An 18,410-nucleotide genomic window follows, 5' to 3' on the forward strand; every position below is an offset into this window, starting at 1 on the left:
TAATATCTACTTTTAAATTCTGTACCATTTCTCTTTTTTTGGTACTGGGGATTGTATCCAAGGGTGCTTTGCCATTGAGCAATATTTCTAGGCCTTTTAATTTTTTATTTTGAGATAAAGTCTACCTAAATTGCTTAGGGCCTTGCTAAATTGTTCAGGCTGGCCTTGAACTTGTGATCCTCTTGCCTTATCCTCCCAAATCACTGGGATTACAGGTGAGTGCTACTGCAACCCAGCTCCATATCACTTCTCAAATGCATTCCCAATTCTGCAAGATCTCTTTTAATGAAAATCTGATCATGTCATCCTTCCAAATATACTTCAATAACCTATCAACTTAAAATATCTTCCATGGTCTGACCTGTCTGCATGTACAAGTTAACAGCTGTTCTCCCATATCTATCTTCTCCTCATAAAAGATTAGACTACCACATTTTACCTAGGCCCATGGCCACACAGAATGAAGACAAATTCCCTAGTCTCCTTTACAGTTTAACTCAAGTTATTGAGTTTTAGACAAAGAGAAGAAAGCTTGTGACCCAGGTAAATCTAGAAAAGGTCCATAAAAGAAACAAAGTGTACAACTGTCCCCTTCTTGCTGTCTGAAATATGGAAATGAGAGAACAGATGAAGTAATAGCAATCATTTTAGACCATTAAGAAACCTCTGGAATAGAAGACATACACAAAGGAACAAAATGAAAAAACCTGCAACCTTGATGGCTTTGGACATGAAAGGGGGAGGGAGACTATTTGTTTTAAACAATTATTTCTCTAAACCTAACTGTATTTAAACCTAATATACCGTGTATTCACCTTCATATCTCAGGACATCTCCCCTTTGCTCTCTATTTCCAGCAATACTGGCTTCCCTCTACTATCTTTTATTCGTCTCACTTCCATGTGCTATAAAGCTATTATTAACCTGGAATGATCCTCAACCTCTCTTCCTAGTTAATACCTACTTAACCTTTATATATCAGCATCTGTCACTTACTCAGAGAGACATTCTTAAGACTTCCCTGACAACATCAAACCCCATTTTTATGTGTGTAGCAAAGAACTTAATCTCACCTAAAGAAAAGTATGGCCACTTGGCCGAGGAAGCCCTTGAAAAGTCACGCCCAAGAAAATGTCTTTGTTTACCTAGGGGCTTTGGTCCACACTGATTCTAAAAAGGAGAATGTGAGTGGAAGCTTTGGGTCAGCATTATCAGTTCAATCTCCTGTGGAGCTAAAGACTGAGCTCAGCCACATGGGTAACCAACCACACCTATGTGACTCAGGCCCAGTAAGTATAACCATCAAGAACCAGTTCCTGTTCCCTGGATGGCAATAATCTGCATACTGTCACACAAAGCATTGCCAAGAAAGTACCATCTGTGATAACACTAGAAGACAGCTGGAAGCTCCACATGGAACTCTCTTCTAGGTTCTTCCCTACATGTCTCTTCCCTGATTTTATTTATCTTTTTTTGATATTGGGGATTGAACAGGGTGGGGAGGCTTAACAACTGAGCCACATCCCCAGCCTTTTTTTACTTTTATTTTGAGACAGTCTCACTAAGTTGTTTGGGGCCATACTAAATTGCTGAGGCTGGCCTCAAACTTGCAATCCTGAGTCTCAGCCTTCCAATTGCTGGGATTACAGCATATGCCACTGTGCCTGGCTTCCCTGATTTTAATCTGTATCTTTTTTCTGTAATAACCCTTCAGTGTGGGAATGGGGATGTGGCTCAAGTGGTAACGTGCTCATGCTCACCTGGCCTGTGTGAGGCACTGGGTTCGATCCTCAGCACCACATAAAAATAAAATAAAGATATAAAAAACAAAAAAATTGCCCTACAAATGTGAAATAAGTTAAAAAAGAAAAAAAAAAAAAACTTCAGTGTAACAACTTTCAGGGATGTCTGTGAGCCTTTCTAGCAGATTATAGAACCTGAGGGCTGTCTTGTGAACTCCTCACATTGCAATTGCTATCAACAGTGAGTGGGACACCAAACTCAATAGCTGGTGACCAAGTGAGGATTTTTAGATTAATCACAAATTTCGTAATACTGCTTTCATTTCACTCCATGTAGTACATATGACACCATTGTAATTCTGCATTTATTAATTCCAATCTCCTATACTATACTCTAAACACCTCTGAGGGCAGGCATCATGACAGCTTTTCATTCTTTAAGCACCTAGCACAATATCTGCCATATTTTAAGTGCTAATCATTCTTTCCTAAAAGAAAAAACAAGAGAGTCAGACACTGAAGCATGGTTTTAAGTAAGTAAAGCATGCCTTAGTTTTTTCATTAGTGAAACAGTAATAAGAATGCAATGTTTTACATAGAAGTGTTACCAAAATGTCATTTCTGGATCCTTATATACAATCTGCAGTTACTAGGATATAATTTCTTTTCTGGATATAAATAGAGACAGAGACAGAGACAGAGAGACAAAGAGAGAGACACTGACTGTTGGTGTTTGTTTTTTGGATTTTTTGTTTTTTTAAGCAGGCAGGCAGTTCTGGGGATTGAACCAAGGTTCTCTCACGTGCAAGGCAAGCACTCTACCACTAAGCTATAAGACCAGCCCTTGATATTTCATTAATCAATGATATACACACATATACTTCCAATTACAGTAGATGACTAGCATAAGATGGCCAATGTTACCTCTCTAAAGGATATAACTCCATCTATAAATAGCAACACTATACATTTAATCTGTATAACCTTATCACAAGTAAAAATGATTTTAATTCTTTTTTTTTTTTTCATCTGAAAATACTCCTAAGAGTCTAAACAGAATTGGAAGCTACTGAAGACTAAAATCAAGAATTATATATTTTGGACTGGGGCTGAAGTTCAGTGGTAGAGCACTTAGCTCACATGTTTGAGGCACTGCATCCTCAGCATCATATAAAAATAAATACATAAAAAGATATTGTGTCCATTTTCAACTAAAATTATAAAAAAAGAATTATATATTTAGCTAATGTGCATACAAGTCTCCTAGCTTAGGCTTATAAGAGTCATATACTAATAAAACTAACATTATTGGAGAATTAGTGATCTATCAGTTTAATAAAAACTGCTAGCAATAATACAATACAAAATTGATATTATTAGGGAATCACTAATTTGACATCTTAATAAAGACAGCTAAAATATAATACACATAAAATATTAAAATACAGTAAAATAGAAATGGAACACAGAAATAGAAAACTGTCAAGTGACTCCAGAAATTATAAATTCAAACTCTAGTATAGTATCATTTCTTTTTCTTTACAGTTTTTCATACACCTTAAAAATACCTAGGCCTTTATAAATCAGACATCTTTAATGTCTTGCTGTTAGTGACTTCCAGAGTCCTTTATAACAGTCTTAGAGATGAACAGTTCAGTCTATATTTTTTGGATATCTACTATGTACCAGAAACTATATTTAAAAATAAAACTCCTAACTCCCAGGTTTATAGTCTGTGTGGAAGAAATACAATTAAATACACAGACACATAAAAAATATGTAAGACTTTAAGAGTGGTTATTTCTAGAACAGGAATTATTAAGTACTTCTTTTTTAACTCACATGTCCTAAAATGCTTAAATTTTATATAATAGATGTATATATTCCACTTATTGATCAAATGAGTCAAACTATTAAAAAATGGCTAGTAGAGACGTAAGGTACTACAAGGATATTCACTTTCACAACTTTATTTCTGTAATATAAGTACTGCTATCTGGGGAAAAAAATGACAAGAATACAAACAGTAATGACTACTAAAGAACATTTTCACACTATTGGTCAGACTGTACATTAGTACAACCACTATGGAAATCAGTATGTAGGTTCCTCAAAAGACTAGGCATGGAAGGAAGCACCATATGACCCAGCTATATCACAATATTTATCCTAAAAAATTAAAGTCATCATATTATAGTAATACATGCATACTCTTGTTTATAACAGCACAATTCAGATTAGTCAAAAAAGCAGCATAGGAGTCCATCAATGGATGAGTACATAAAGAAAATGTGGTGTATATATACACATTTTTATATGGAGTTTTATTCAGCCATAAGGAAAAATGAATTTTGTCATTTGCAAAAAAATAGATGGAACTTGAGACCATTATGTTAAGCAAAAAAAGTTCAATTTGGAAGGTCAAGGGTCATATATTTTCTCTCATATGTGGAAGTTAGAGAGGAAAAAGTAAAAGAAAGGTGGGGAAGCTGACCTCATGAAAATCAAAAGGAAATCAGTATAGTAAAAGAACCAGGAAAAGGGAGAAGGAAAGGAAAAGGGGAAATACTGGAGAAGGACATTAGCCAAATTATATTTTTATATTGTGTGCATGTACAAATATGTAACAACAAATCCATTAATGTACAACTATAATGCACCAATAAAAATATAGAAAAATAAATAAAACCCTAAAAAAATGGTACTTTCCTAAACCATAATAATAAAACCATATTTTCTTTAAAATAAGAGAAAATTCTAATTTCTCTAAAAATACTCAATTTAGAAAGTCAAAGAAAAATGCAAAGAAGCAATAAGAGAAAAAGGAAAACATATTACCAAGTAGAAAAGCAAAGACTTGACCTATAAGTTAGCAATAAGAACAAGCATTTTTGTTTTTCCACCTTTCTAAAAGTTAATCATGGCTGGGTGTAGTGGCACATGCCTGTAATCCCAGTGGCTTGGGAGGTTGTGGCAGCAGGATCGTAAGTTCAAAGCCAGCCTCAGCAATGATGAGGCACTAAGCAACTAAGTGAAACCCTGTCTCTAAATAAAATTTATAAAAAAGGGCTGGGGATTTGGCTCAGTGGCCAAGTGCTCCTGAGTTCAATCCCCCATACCAAAAAAAAAGGTTAATCTTAATTATACTAAGCAATTTTGGGGATCTCTTAAATATAAGCGTAATTTTAAAACAAATGCAATCATATTTAGCTTGAACTTTAAACAATAATCAAATTAATCAAACTAATTTATGAAAATAATCATTCCCTTTTTCAGCTTTTCTAAATGATAAGCCAGATGATATTCAGGCATTCAGCAAAGTGAATTAAACTCAACTTCTGATCATTGTATAAATTAGAACAATAATTATTAAAGTGTAGTCCATGGATCTCTAGGAATACCTAAGACCTTTCTTTCTTAATGGGTTTGTAAGTTCAAAGAAAATGAATTGTTTCCATAACAATCCTAAGAGAGTTTTTATCTTTTTTCCTGTTTTTCCATCTTCACAGATGGCACAAAAGCAATGGTGTAAAAGTGCTGGTATTTTAGCACAAATCTAAATGTTGTATTAAATGTTTCATTGACACATATAGTTCAAAAAAAATCAAATGAAACAAAGATCCAGTTTTATCAAAAAATATCTTTGATACAAAAGCAGTGAAAGTTATTTGTATTAAATTTTGACCTTGGGGGCTGGGGATGTGGCTCAAGTGGTAGCGCGCTCGCCTGGCATGCGTGCGGCCCGGGTTCGATCCTCAGAACCACATACAAACAAAGATATGTCTGCCGAAAACTAAAAAATAAATATTAAAAAAAAAAAAATTCTCTCTCTATCACTCTCTCTCTCTCACTCTCTCTTTAAAAAAAAAAAAAATGTTGACCTTGGAGTACAATTTTTTAATATTCTGTGTAATGAAATAGGAAATAAAAAAAAAAAGAACTGCTATGTATCAAGATATGCTTGTTATTTCAAGAAAAGGCACTTGTATGATAGTTTGTTATCAGTTAAGTTGGCACCTTTTTTTGGAACACCATTTTTATTTGACATAATACTTTTGTGTGTGTGTGGTGCTGGGGATTGAACCCAGGGCCTTGTGTATGCAAGGCAAGCACTCTACCAACTGAGCTGTATCCCAGGCAAGCACTCTACCAACTGAGCTATATCCCCAGCCCTAATATTTTATTTTACTTATTTATTTTTATGTGGTGCTGAAAATTGAACCCAGTGCGCACTGTTACACATGCCAGGCAAGCACTCTACCACTGAGCTACAACCCCAGCGCAATACCATTTTTGTTTGATAGAACAAATGGAAGACAAATATGGTTTTCAGATAAGGCATTTGGCAAATATTTTCTTAAAACTTAGTGAAAATGAACCAATGATTTTTGAAAAAAACTCCTGATACTTGTTACTGACAAAATTTGCACTTTCAAGTAAAAATTAGAATTTTGTAAAATTTGGGACCAACATTGTGAGCTCAAAAATTTCCTGATACTTAATGATTTTTCCAAGGATACAGACAGAGACATTAACAATGTGATTCACTGCTATTGTCAAATCACATCAAAAGTCAACACTTAGAAAAGGTATAAAAATCAGGAAATTTTCCACAAGACCAACCCATGATGTTTCAAAATCATTCAAGATCAAAAAATCCACTTGAGGGCTGGGGATGTGGCTCAAGCGGTAGCACACTCGCCTGGCATGCGTGTGGCCTGGGTTCAATCCTCAGCACCATATACAAAGATGTTGTGTCCACCGAAAACTAAAAAATAAATATTAAAAAATTCTCTCTCTCTCTCTCTCTCTTTAAAAAAAAAAACAAAAAAAAATCCACTTGAAGGACAAAATAATCCAAAGCATATTAGCATAACAAAGGAAAAATTTCACACAAAAACTTATTTTTAAGGGTTCTATTAAGCCAGACATTAAAGAGATTTGGAAATATTTTCAACAATCTTCTCATCAACTTTTCTGTTTTGTTAAATACAGTTATTTTTCATTAGAAATACATTATTTTGGGTGGGGAATATAGCTTAGTGATAGACTGTTAACCTAGCATATGCAAGGCCCAGGATTCAATCCCTAGCACCACAAAAAAAAAAAAAAAAAAAAAAAATTATTTATATGAGCATGTAATGACTTTATCACAGTTATTTTAAAATGAATTGACAAATATTTTAAGTGTTTCAGTTTTAATGTCTAATATGGGTAAATAACGACAGACAATCCCATTTAAAAAAAAACTCTTTGGGGCAATAATTTTTAGGTATGCAAAGGAGCCCTGAGACAAAAAGTTTGAGGATTGCTACACAAGAAGCACACAGACAGACCAGACTCCCTTGGTTCTTGAGACCTTTCAGAGTATCAAAGAACCATACCTGCTTTGCAAAAAATATTGTGTCAAGTCTGGAATCCTGAACAACAGAGCCTGCTGGTTCTTCTCCTGGCTGCCACTTGAAAAGAAAAATTAAGCCATGAACTGGCCTACAAAATAAAAAAATAAATTAGTGACACCAAACTCTGACTCTTTTATAACACTGTTAATATGTTAAATTATAATCAGCTATTTAACAAATACAAAGCTAATTAAGTAAACTATTAAGTAAATATGAGAAATTTTTAAGATTGCTACTGCCATTCATAGCTTTGAATGTTGCCTCAGAGCCTAATAAAACTAAAACTTACATAGGATAACACAGAATTATAATAAAAGGTTTATTCTCAAATCTATGGACTATTCACTGATACTTTATATCAATTCATTTAAAAATAGAAAATTAAGAACATAGCAAAACTAAAAGCTATTAAACTTGACTGAATTCTAACATATATGAATAAAGTTGCTACAGAATGTTTACAGATAAACAACTGATAGCACATATATTAAGAAGTCACCTACATTATTAGATTCACGATAAACCTACTACAGTATGAATGGCTGCCATCATCTCAATACATAATGAAGTCATTCACATTCCTAACAGAATCACTGATGAGCACAAAACATTAAATCACCACTTTAGGATTTTCTCCACTTTTTCACAGTGGCATTCTCCTCATCAAAAATCTTTCCCCATTTTAAAGAGAATTAAAATGATGCATCTTTAGTTAATCTTCCCTGATCTCAGTCACAACTGATCTCTTATTTCATCTAAAATGGTTGCTATTTTTGTGGATAAGAGTAAGGTAGGTAGGAGAAGAAAACCATCTTCTTCTTACTATTAAAAACAGTAGCCACATCCCTAAGTCCCCACTTTCCTTTTTAAAAGTCTCTTCCTTGTCCCCATTTCAAGAGTTTAAGAACCCTCTTAATAAAGAAAACTCCTGGGCTGGGGTTGTGGCTCAGTGGTAGAATGCTTGCCTAGCATGTGTGAGGCACTGAGTTCGATCCTTAGCACCACATATAAATAAAATGAATAAAAATAAAGGTCCATCAATGTCTAAAAGAAATTTGAGAAAAAAGAAAACTCCTGTGGTCTTCCATTTGCAGATACAGGGTCAATGATTGAGGGTACCAAGGTAAAGGGTAAGGACAGGCTCCAAGAGGAACTCTAATCACAGAGATTGGGTAAGGGGAAAATTCTTTCTGACATCTATACTGAAACCTTGAACTTTTAAGTTTCCCAAGAAGCAAGATGACAATGTATAGGCAAATTCTGAATTACAACTAATGTTATCTATTAAATATGCTTTTGTATAATGACCTATTAGTCATGCTTTTATGATAAAATATTCCATATTCTAACACTACAATCTACAAGTGAATTTTGTGAAAAACCTACCAATCAGTACTTCATGGATACAGAATTATAATCTTGGGACCGAATCCCTTATAAGTGACTCTGTATGAGCCTCGGGTTCTATAAAACTAGAATAATACCTATCTCCCAGGATTGAAAAGACTTAAAGGAGATAATGTACTCAGCCTAGGGTAATTCAAATAAAATAAATGGATAAATCTTAGTAACCTCAAAAGATTTAAGTATAGATATATTACTTTTTTTTCTTTTTGTTTTTGTACTGGGGATTGAACCCAGCAGTACTTTACCAGTGAAGGACATGCCCAGCTCGTTTTATTTTTTTTTTTTTTTTTTTTTTTTTTTTTTTAACTTTTTGGTTTTTTTGGTGGTGCTAGGGATCAAACCCAGGGCCTTGTGCATGCGAGGCAAGCACTCTATCAACTGTACTATATTCCCAGCCCAAGCCCCTTTCATTGTGAGACAGGGTCTTGCTATTTTGTTTTGTTTGTTAAGAGAATAGGGACTAAATCCAGGAGCACTCTACCATGGACAGACACACCCAGCTCTTTTAATTTTGAGACAGGGTCTCACTAAGTTGTCCAGGTGGGCCTCAAATTTGCAATCCTACTGCCTCAGCTTCCCAAGCTGTTGGGATTACAGGCACGTGTTACCATGCCTGGCTCGTTTAACACAACTAAAACTTTACTTACTTTAATTTTTCAAAATTTTCAGGCTCTAAACTCCATATTTCTTCTACTTGGGCTCCTCGGCAACCTGAAATAAGAAATTATTTTGTTTAGAAAACAAAATAACTCATTTCTCCTTCATCACTAAATATTAACTAAAAGAAAGGTATACTTGGGTTCAATAGGACATGGACAAATTAAAATGGTAAAACGTGATGTATTAATTAAAATGATAAAATAAAAATATTATATATTTTTAAAAGTTTCAAGAGTTTAATTTTCATTACATCAGCACCCTACAACTGTTCCTTCTATCTCTCAATCTTTGGCTCTTCTTCATCTGTTAAGTCCCCCCTTCTCTGTCTTTAGCCCTTCCTCCCTACCAAACTGTACACTTTTTCCTTCTGGCAAAGTAAATAGCTACCACTTAAATGACTTTCAAACCACACCTATAGTTCTGATCTTTTTCCTAAACTCCAATTATATACTTTCAACTACTTCAAAGTCACTCCCACCCCTGTTCAAACATACATTTTTTCTAGGACAATGATTTTCAACCAGGGTGATTTTGACCCCCAGAGAACATCTAGCAATGCCTAGAGTTTTTTTTTTTGTTTGTTTTGTTTTGTTTTTTTTGTCACTATTGTCATGGGGCAGAGAATGGGGGGAGATCACTACTGGCATCTAGTGGGTAGAGATGAGAAATGCCTATAAACATATTACATTGTACAGGAAAGCTCTGACAAACATTATCTGGCTGCATATCCCAGCTACTGGGGAAGCTGAGGCAGGCTGAGGGAGGAAGATGGCTTAAGCCCAGCTTGGTCAATATAGCAAGACCCGGTCTCATTAAAAAAAAAAAAAAAATAATAATAATAATAATAATAATAATAAAAGAATTATCTAGCCCAATATGTAAATAGTGCCAATCAAAGTTGAGAAATACTACTGTAGCAGCAAGTATCATAGTAATCATATATGAACACTTGGGTCTTCAAATTGCTAGACTGAATTATTTCTGCTTCGTTTACTAGGTATGTGACTATTTAACCTCTCCATTTCCCATACTCACAGATTTGCTGTGAGGAATAAATGACAGAAAGCATGAGATATATTTAACATAGTGCCTAGTATAGTCTAATATTAGCTAGCATAATTACCACAATACAGAAAAACAACTCTATTTACCAGTATCTCCTATGTGTAAAGTGTGTTAATACGTTTTCTCTAATCTTTGAAAGGCCAGACTCCCCTCTCTCCCTTGGAAAGAAACCTCTTTGAATACTTGTATACTTCTGGGGCAAGTTAGTGACCTGAGTTTATTCTGTGGAAAGGCAAGAATTTAATGAATGATGCTTTGTGGATGTAAAGTGGTTTGCTTAAATTCACTATGGCTAGTATATACCAGGAAACTAATCAAAACCCTTATAAAAATCTGGGCACTTTGTACTATTTCAGATTATTTTCAACTGAGAGCTGAAGAAGCCTTTAAACCACCTATAAAAAAAAATGGCTAAAAAAATTGTTAGGCCAACCAACAATGTGACTTTGGGTATCCCTAATTCTGTGCTTCAGTTAACTCTGTTCGACAAATATTTATTAAGTATTCACTCTAGTATTAAATAAGTATGTACTAGAAAAGTTACTACGTAGATTACAGTGGAAAAGAACTGGAAGAAATCTAGATGTGTACCAACAGATTGAGAGTGATAGATATTCACATATAATCAAATGGGAGGGGGGAATCTCATAAACTTGAATTTCTGTACAAGTATCAATGAGGGAAGAGGACACTATGCAATTATTAACACTGGTTACTGCAATCAGAAATCGATTGTAAAAAGAAAGACCAAACATTAAAACACTGTATATTATTATCATACCACAATAAAAAAGAAAAAAAAACACTGAATCAAAGTACTCCAAAATATTCTACACAAGTGGAATTTCAAATTGTGACAATGCTTAAATAATCTTATGTCAAACACAAATAAGTGTAAGGAAAACACAGTATTCAAATGTTAGCATCTACCTCCTTACACATATATTTAATATCTAATACAACATGGAAATAGAATAAGCAATGATTTCAGAGATCTGAGTCCTAATCCCAGCACTGCCCTAAAATTCTTAACCTTGAGCAAAAGCATAATTTTTTTCCTCAATACACATATAAAACAAGGATATTACCTGCTTCATCTAATATACAAAATTCTTGTGAGGTATTAAGGTTATAAAACACTAAACACAGCAACTTAATGCAAACCCCCTAATATATTAAATAAAAAGTTAGAGAGGAGAGGAAGTTTTTTGTTTTTTTTTTTTTGGTTTTTTTAAGTTAGTGAAATATTGGCATTTACCAAACATCTTTGGTGTGCCAAGCACAATACTAGGCCATGGCAAGGACAGAAGTTAATAAATTACTGTCAACAATACTTAAAAACCTCACAAATCTAGTAAACAAGGACAATACAGCATGCATATATTAGATATGAAAGGTACACAGGGCATGGTCTAGAAGTTCAGAGGTAGGAATGAGCATTACTATAAGCACTGATTTTAAAAAAACTTTCATTATATAAACTGGGTCTTAAATAGGATGATTTATGTTTTGTCAGTATTCCGAAGTGAAAGGGGTTACTGAATTAAAATGGTACAAGTTTTGAAATATTTATATACTGAATAACACATCTGTATGATAATACTGGTGGTCTAATAAACAGTTCTATTCTAAAACTAGTTTCAAAAATAGTTTCCTTGGACTGGGGTTGTAGCTCAGTGGTAGAGCACTTGCCTAGCATGAGTGAGGCACTGGGTCAATTCTCAACAACATATATAAATAAAATAAGTGTCCATCGACAACTAAAAAAATATTTTTTAAAAAAGTTTTCTTAAAAATAAATCTGGAGAGCTGGGGTTGTGGCTCAGTAGTAAAGCACTCGCCTAGCTCATGAGAGGCACTGGGTTCAATCCTCAGCACTACATGAAAAAATAAACAAATACAATTTTAAAAATTAAAAATGAGTCTGGAAGCTTCTTCACAAAGAAAATATGGGGAGGGGGGGGCCAGGAAGCTCTCCCAAACTGTCACCAGAGCCTTAAATTTAATCAACTGCTAGGTATGCTATCTTCCAACAGTTTTGATAATTTTTGATCCCCCTAACCTTACCAAGACTACCGAAAGTAGTAAGGATGGTCACAGCCTCTACATCCCCAACAAAGAATATCCCCAGATGTTTTCCACAACCCATTTCTCAGTTGTCCCATGGTGCAGATAAATGCCATTTGGCTGGTGATTTGACCAAATAGGAAAAACTGATTAACAGTCTCAAGCAACCTCTATAAAAACAAGGCTAGAAAATAATTTGAACTGAATTAGGTATTTCCCTAAATTGGAGATACCCTACTGAACTGGTCCCATTTTTTTTTGGAGGGGGGGGCAACAATTATAATCAACACTTGTGAACCTCCAAGACGCTATACTTTTTACTTCTTGTGTGAAATCCAGATCTTAATTTGCTTCTATCCTCAAAACAAAATGAGACACTCAACTGAACTGATACCATTTGGGGGAGCCCACCAATTATAATCAACACTTGTGAACCTCCAAGACTATATACTTTTTATTTCTTGTGTGAAATCCAGATCTTAATTTGCCTCTATTCAAAACAAAATGAAACACACCTTAGGAAATACGCGGGGTGTGGTGGCACATGCCCGCAATCCCAGAATTTAGGAGGCTGAGGCAGGAGGATCATGGGCAGCCTTACAACTTAGTGAGACCATGTCTCAATTAAATAAATATGGGGCTGGGGTTGTGGCTCAGCAGCAGAGCATTCACCTACTATGTTGCAAGGCCCTGGCTTCAATCCTCAGCACACATAAAAATAATAAGTAAATAAAATAAAGGTACTATGTCCAGCTACAACTAAAAAATATATTTTTAAAAAATAAAATTAAATAAATAAAAGGACTGGGGGATATAGCTCAGTGCTAAAGTGTCCCTGGTTCAATCCCCTGTACCCAAAAAAGAAGTGATTATGATAAGCTTTCCTCTTAATAAAATACCATCTTAGACTCAAAGGTCATTTGGATCTGCATTAATGAATAGATCAGCTGTTATTAATGATGAAATTACTCCAGAATTGCTCTGTCATGCCAAACTGGGGTGAAAAAAAAAATCACTAATACACCCTGCTATACCTGGGTTAATATTCTGAACCAAACGGAAAGGCCAACACAAAATTTGTCTCTTGTACATACTACAAGATATTAACAGATTTGGTATTGACCATGCTGGTCAGGTTACACTAATCTAAGTGTCTGAAGGAATGCTGATTTGGGGTAGAAAGGAATTATAAATTTTGGTGGGAAACAATTCTCAATGGGTTTCTCCTGTTTTGTTTGAAATCTTTACATTTATGTTGACTATGGATACAGGTTTACAGTTTCCTTTTCCTATAGTCTGGTTTGGGCAAGGTAATATCTGCCCTCATAGAATGATTTTGGTATTATTTTTCCATTTTTGGGGGGTATGGGGTGTGGGGTACTGGGGATTGAACTTGGAGCAATTGACCACTGAGTCACATCCCCAGCCCTATTTTGCATTTTATATTTTATTTAGAGACAGGGTCTGAGTTGCTTAGAGCCTTGCTTTCTGAACTCACGATCCTCCTGTCTCAGCCTCCCAAACCACTGGGATTACAGGTCACCAAGCCTGGCTACATTTATTTTTTTTTAATTTGCAATTCTTTATACTTATGTCTTAGTTAAAATAAAATCTTTGTTTTACTATGATACTACATTTCACTAAAATTTATATTTATATATTCACTGCTTCCACAAATAATTTCCTCTCTAATGATGAACTTTCAAAATGAATTTGCAACAGCATTCACAATATAATCATATGTTTCACTTTCAAAACAGTTAAATTCCAAAAGCTTAGAGGGGTTTTTTGGTACTGGGAATTGAATCCAGGGGTGCTTTACCACTGAGCTACATTCCCAATTCTTTTAAATTTTTATTTTGAGACAGGGCCTCACTAAGTTGCTAAGTGCCTTGCTAAGTTGCTAAGGCTGGCTTTGAACTTGAGATTATCCCTCCTCAGCCTCCCAAGTCACTAGGTTTACAGGAATGCGCCACTATGCTCCACCAAAGTTTTTTTAATTGATGAATTGAATGGGAAAAAAATGAAAATGATTGGAAAAATTGGATTTTTTTCTTTGAAGTATCTAATTTTTTTGTAAAGTTCTTTTGCTAATGGAGCCAGTCCATCAACAGTTATTTTTTCATGTGTGCTTATAAAAGTGGATTTATATATCACTCTCTGATGCATGACTTTATTTAAATCATTTTCAAATTCCAAGCTTTTTGCACATATGAAATTGAAACAATAGCTGATGATGGACTGAATTGATTTTAAAATAAAATTACCTAGCACCATATTTCTGAAAGTCAACTTTAACATGTCACAACAGTTAAGCTTTTGAAGGTAAACTTTATGGCTACACTTGCACACATCAGTGTTATGTCCAAAACTGATCTCGTTTTCTTGTCCTTCATGTCTGCTTTTTTGTAATCGTCTCCACCAGCGCCCAAAGCTGATTTTTTCTTTTCATGTAGGAGAAATATACTACCACTCAACCTGTACTTTAAGGTTGGCAGCCCTGAGAATTCCTTTTTTTAATGTAGCATGTAATGGATGTACTCCTGCTCCACAAAGAGGAGAAGGCATTTCCACATGCAACTAGTGATTTAAACACAGCAAAATTATTGAATCTATGTTCTCCTATCTCACTACTTTTTCATCTGAAGTCAATGGTCAAGCCAATCACCTCAAATTGACCTTCTCTCACTTCATTCTAATTTGCTCTGCACTCCACAAGCATAGTAAACCTTAATTATAAAAATAATTTCATTTGAATATATTTGAACTTCATTCAAGGATCTTTGACAGTAAGTCCCCAGTGACTATAGGGCAACCAGACTGTACCATATGGCACACAAGCCTCAGTTTACCTGATCAGCTTCAGATTCAAATACTTTCCCTGACCATTACATCATATTTTAGTCACTTTGCTAGCTGTTCCCTAATCTATATACAAATAACACCATCAGTTTATGCTTCTCTTCTGTCCATGCTCTTCATGACCTGTGTTCTTAATTTGTGAATATTCCTGGCATAGCAATTAAGACACCATAATTCTTACCAGTGTGCCTGAGATATAATAGTTGAACATGTTCTAGAAAAATGATATTCCAAATATTCAGCTATGTACTACATTGACATTTAATTTCTGTCCTGAATACAAGTTTTAACATAATGGTTCTAAATAATACTTGAGGAAATGTAACAAATATGAACTTATTTTCCCAAAAAAGAGGGTGGGAACAATTGAGAGGGAAGGATAAAAAGTATGGAAGTATGTGCTGAGTAGTATGGAAGAAAATGAATGAAGCTAGAAAGAAATTATGAAGAAAGCATGTGGCCTCTAATGTAGAGTACTACATCAAGAAAGCTCACTTCACCGGAAGCCAAAAATGCCCAGGGAGCAAAAGAACCAGAGAAGTAGTCTGTCAGGCCCACCCAGTCGGCGTGTGTGGAAGAGCTAAGGTGTTCTGCTTTGAGTAACTAGAATCTAGAGTTCCTGAGCGGCTTGGGCCTCGGACACCACCCTGAAGACACACCCTGCACTGGCTTCTTCGATAGGGCTGATGGCCTAAGTGATGCACCTGACCACACTGCCCTGGGACAGGGAGGCTCTGCAGAGAAAACAGTGGAAAGGGAAGGACAGGTGCATAAAGAATTGGGGCGGGAAGGCCCTACCGATTCCTGAGCATACAGCAGTGCACAACATAGGCACGATCCTTGCCCTCGTGGTGTGGCTCTCAAGATGACTGTGGAAACGCGACTGCCCCTGACGGACGAGGCAGCATAAGCCCTAGATTCCCCCTCCCAGACTCCAGGTTCCTGAAGTCATTTCTGTTCAGAAGCGGGGCGGCGGTGGCCGCAGGTGTCCACTCCATGCCCAGCTTGGGCCTCCTCCCGTGACCCCCCCGGCCCAGGACGGTCCCATTGGTTCTCACCGAATCCTTTAATGAGCTCGGTGAAGACCCCGGGGTCGCTTTCCATGAGGCACCACTCCCCGGCATTGCCCGTCATGGCCCTGGCCACACACCGCCCCGCTCCACCTCGCGTTCTCGGCAGCCCCCCGCACCAGCTGCCGCCGGCCACAGATCTCAGCAAACCCGCCGCCGAGCTCGTCAACCACACGTCACCCCGCCTACTTCCCGACAGCCTCCGGGCGCCGTCACCTGCAGCGCGACCCAGCGCAAGAAGACGCTCTAGCCACCCAGGAGACATCGAAACTCTGGGCCTCGCGGGAACCAGCTGTGCGTTCGAAAGGGGCGGGAACCTGAGGAGAAAGGGCGGAGATACAGAGCGCCGGAGGAGGTAACATCCGGGATCCTCGCCGTCTGAAGGGAGGGCGGTGCAGGAGAAGAGGGGCGGGGCTCGCTCCGGAGAAGCGAACGTAGAAGTCCCAGCGGTGTTTGTCCGGCTGTGGCTGCCAGTCCTTGTGCTGCTTTTGGTTTTTTCTCAGTGCTACGCAGGGCTTCTTCTGGCGGCCCTGTGGGTCCCGAGGGTCGGCCGCCAGGCACAGGTAAGGAAATTGCGGGCGGGGGCTGGCAGCTGAAGGCCCTTTGTGCGGTCTGAGCGACTCTGGGACGCGCAGGGTCTGACCGGTCCTCCATCCTAGCTGCAGAGGCCGGGGCAGACGCTTCGCCAACCATCGTTCTCTCCCTCCCTGCTTCCGCGCCCTACACACTCTGGGTAGCGAACCAGCGTCGCTCTGGAGCGTTCTCTTTGGGCTCGGCCTGGACGCTCCGAAGGGCGGGTCTTTTCCGAATCCGGGATTGCTCGAGTCTCTACACGCTTAGCTCCCCAGGCCGGCGTCTAGACGTCCGGCTTCACTCCTCCTCTTTCTCCTCCTCCCGCGGCTTCTGCGCGCAGAGGCGTTGTCTTGGATTCTGGATTTTGGAAGAAGGCGCTTTGTGGGAAGACAGAAGGCGAATTTATCTTAGAGAAAATGAAACACTGAATTTTTTTTGGGGGGGGTGTCCCCCTATGAATTAAGACCAAACTTTCTCATGCTCAGAAAGGAAACTGAAGGACTGAAACCCCAACCCTTTTTTGCCGGCGCCAAAGAAGCTGAGAGCAAAAATTGCCCCCTCCTCATGGTATAACACATGCTAACTAAATTTGCATATGTACGTTTCCTGCCTTTTGTCTTATTTCGCACTCTCTTCTTCCCTGCCTCCCTCCAAAAGTTCTACTCACCTTCAGGGACTGGGAAAAATAGAACTTTTAAAACAAATTTTCTTGTGCTTCTTTCAAAGCTGGCTTTAAATAAAACCTGTTACCTACCAATTTGACTTTGAATATTTCTGATATTAGAACCTCCGACTAACAAATAACGGGGGAGAGGAGAGACATCTCTTCTAAAAGCTCATGGGGATGATAGACTGGTGCAAGGGAATGCGATGCCTCTAAGGAAAATTATGTTTTAAAACATATAGCATATTAATCTAAAACATTTGGGATGATTCTAAAACTAGAAGAAGAATGGAACAAAAAAAAATGGCTACTTTAACTGAATCACCCTCATTCATCAGGTTCTTACAGGGTACTGTAGTATTAAAGTCTTGAATATGTGTGTGCATCATTCCTTAAAAGCATTTTCCAAGACAGGCCTTTGGCTTGGAGGGGAGGGTGCTTTAGTGGATAGAACTCTCGACTCCTTCCTTCTCAAACCCTTGAGTTAGGGAGGATTGTGCTACAGATTTTGTGTGAAGCTGCAAAACACATGATAAATTTTACAGAAAGAAAGAACAGCTTTTGTATTAAAACAAGCTTGAATGTATTATGGAGCAGAAGCCAAAGTCTATGGTTTGTTTGTTTTGGTTGGGGTGTGTGTGTGTGTGTGAGCGCGCGCGTGTATGCTGTGGACCACTGAGCCACATCCAGCCCTATTTGTATTTTACTTAGAGACAGCGTCTCAATGAGTTGCTTAGTGCCTTGCCATTGCTGAGTCTGGCTTTGAACTCATGATCCTCCTGCCTCAGCTTCCAGAGCTGCTGAGATTGCAGGCGTTTGCCACATTACCCGGCTGTATGATGTATTATTGACAAATACTTTTTTGAAGCCGGAATTTGCTCCCTAGACACTACCCACA

At 37.3% G+C, this 18,410-nt stretch overlaps 2 protein-coding genes and 1 non-coding gene across 9 annotated transcripts in view; 1 reads left to right on the plus strand and 2 right to left on the minus strand.

Moving 5' to 3' along the window:
* Window positions 1-16,735, minus strand: part of Uchl5 (ubiquitin C-terminal hydrolase L5) — a 50,044-nt gene extending 33,309 nt beyond the window's left edge. For 6 of the 7 annotated variants that reach the window (XR_009226932.1, XR_006852042.2, XM_046446309.2 and 3 more), the window contains exons 1-3: window positions 16,264-16,735; window positions 9,199-9,262; window positions 7,127-7,232 (exon numbers count right to left, since the gene is read on the minus strand). Coding sequence is in view for 4 of the 7 variants with exons in the window: in XM_046446309.2 (XP_046302265.2) it covers window positions 7,127-7,232; window positions 9,199-9,262; window positions 16,264-16,540 (447 nt within the window). In the remaining 3 variants the exon portion in view is untranslated. The remainder of the gene's footprint in view (window positions 1-7,126; window positions 7,233-9,198; window positions 9,263-16,263) is intronic. The other variant, XM_058579900.1, reaches the window with a different exon arrangement.
* Window positions 14,792-14,923, minus strand: LOC124093735 (small nucleolar RNA U109). The gene has a single exon (XR_006852043.1). It is a non-coding gene; the product is annotated as a small nucleolar RNA U109 (small nucleolar RNA).
* Ro60 (Ro60, Y RNA binding protein) overlaps window positions 16,708-18,410 on the plus strand; it is a 32,090-nt gene continuing 30,387 nt past the window's right edge. Inside the window, exon 1 of the mRNA XM_046446305.2 lies at window positions 16,708-16,838. The gene's annotated coding sequence lies outside the window, so the exon portion shown is untranslated. The remainder of the gene's footprint in view (window positions 16,839-18,410) is intronic.

This window comes from Marmota monax, unplaced genomic scaffold (assembly GCF_021218885.2).
Source record: "Marmota monax isolate L192 unplaced genomic scaffold, Marmota_monax_Labrador192_F-V1.1 WCK01_AAM20220418_F8-fsc00290, whole genome shotgun sequence".
NCBI lineage: Eukaryota > Metazoa > Chordata > Mammalia > Rodentia > Sciuridae > Marmota > Marmota monax.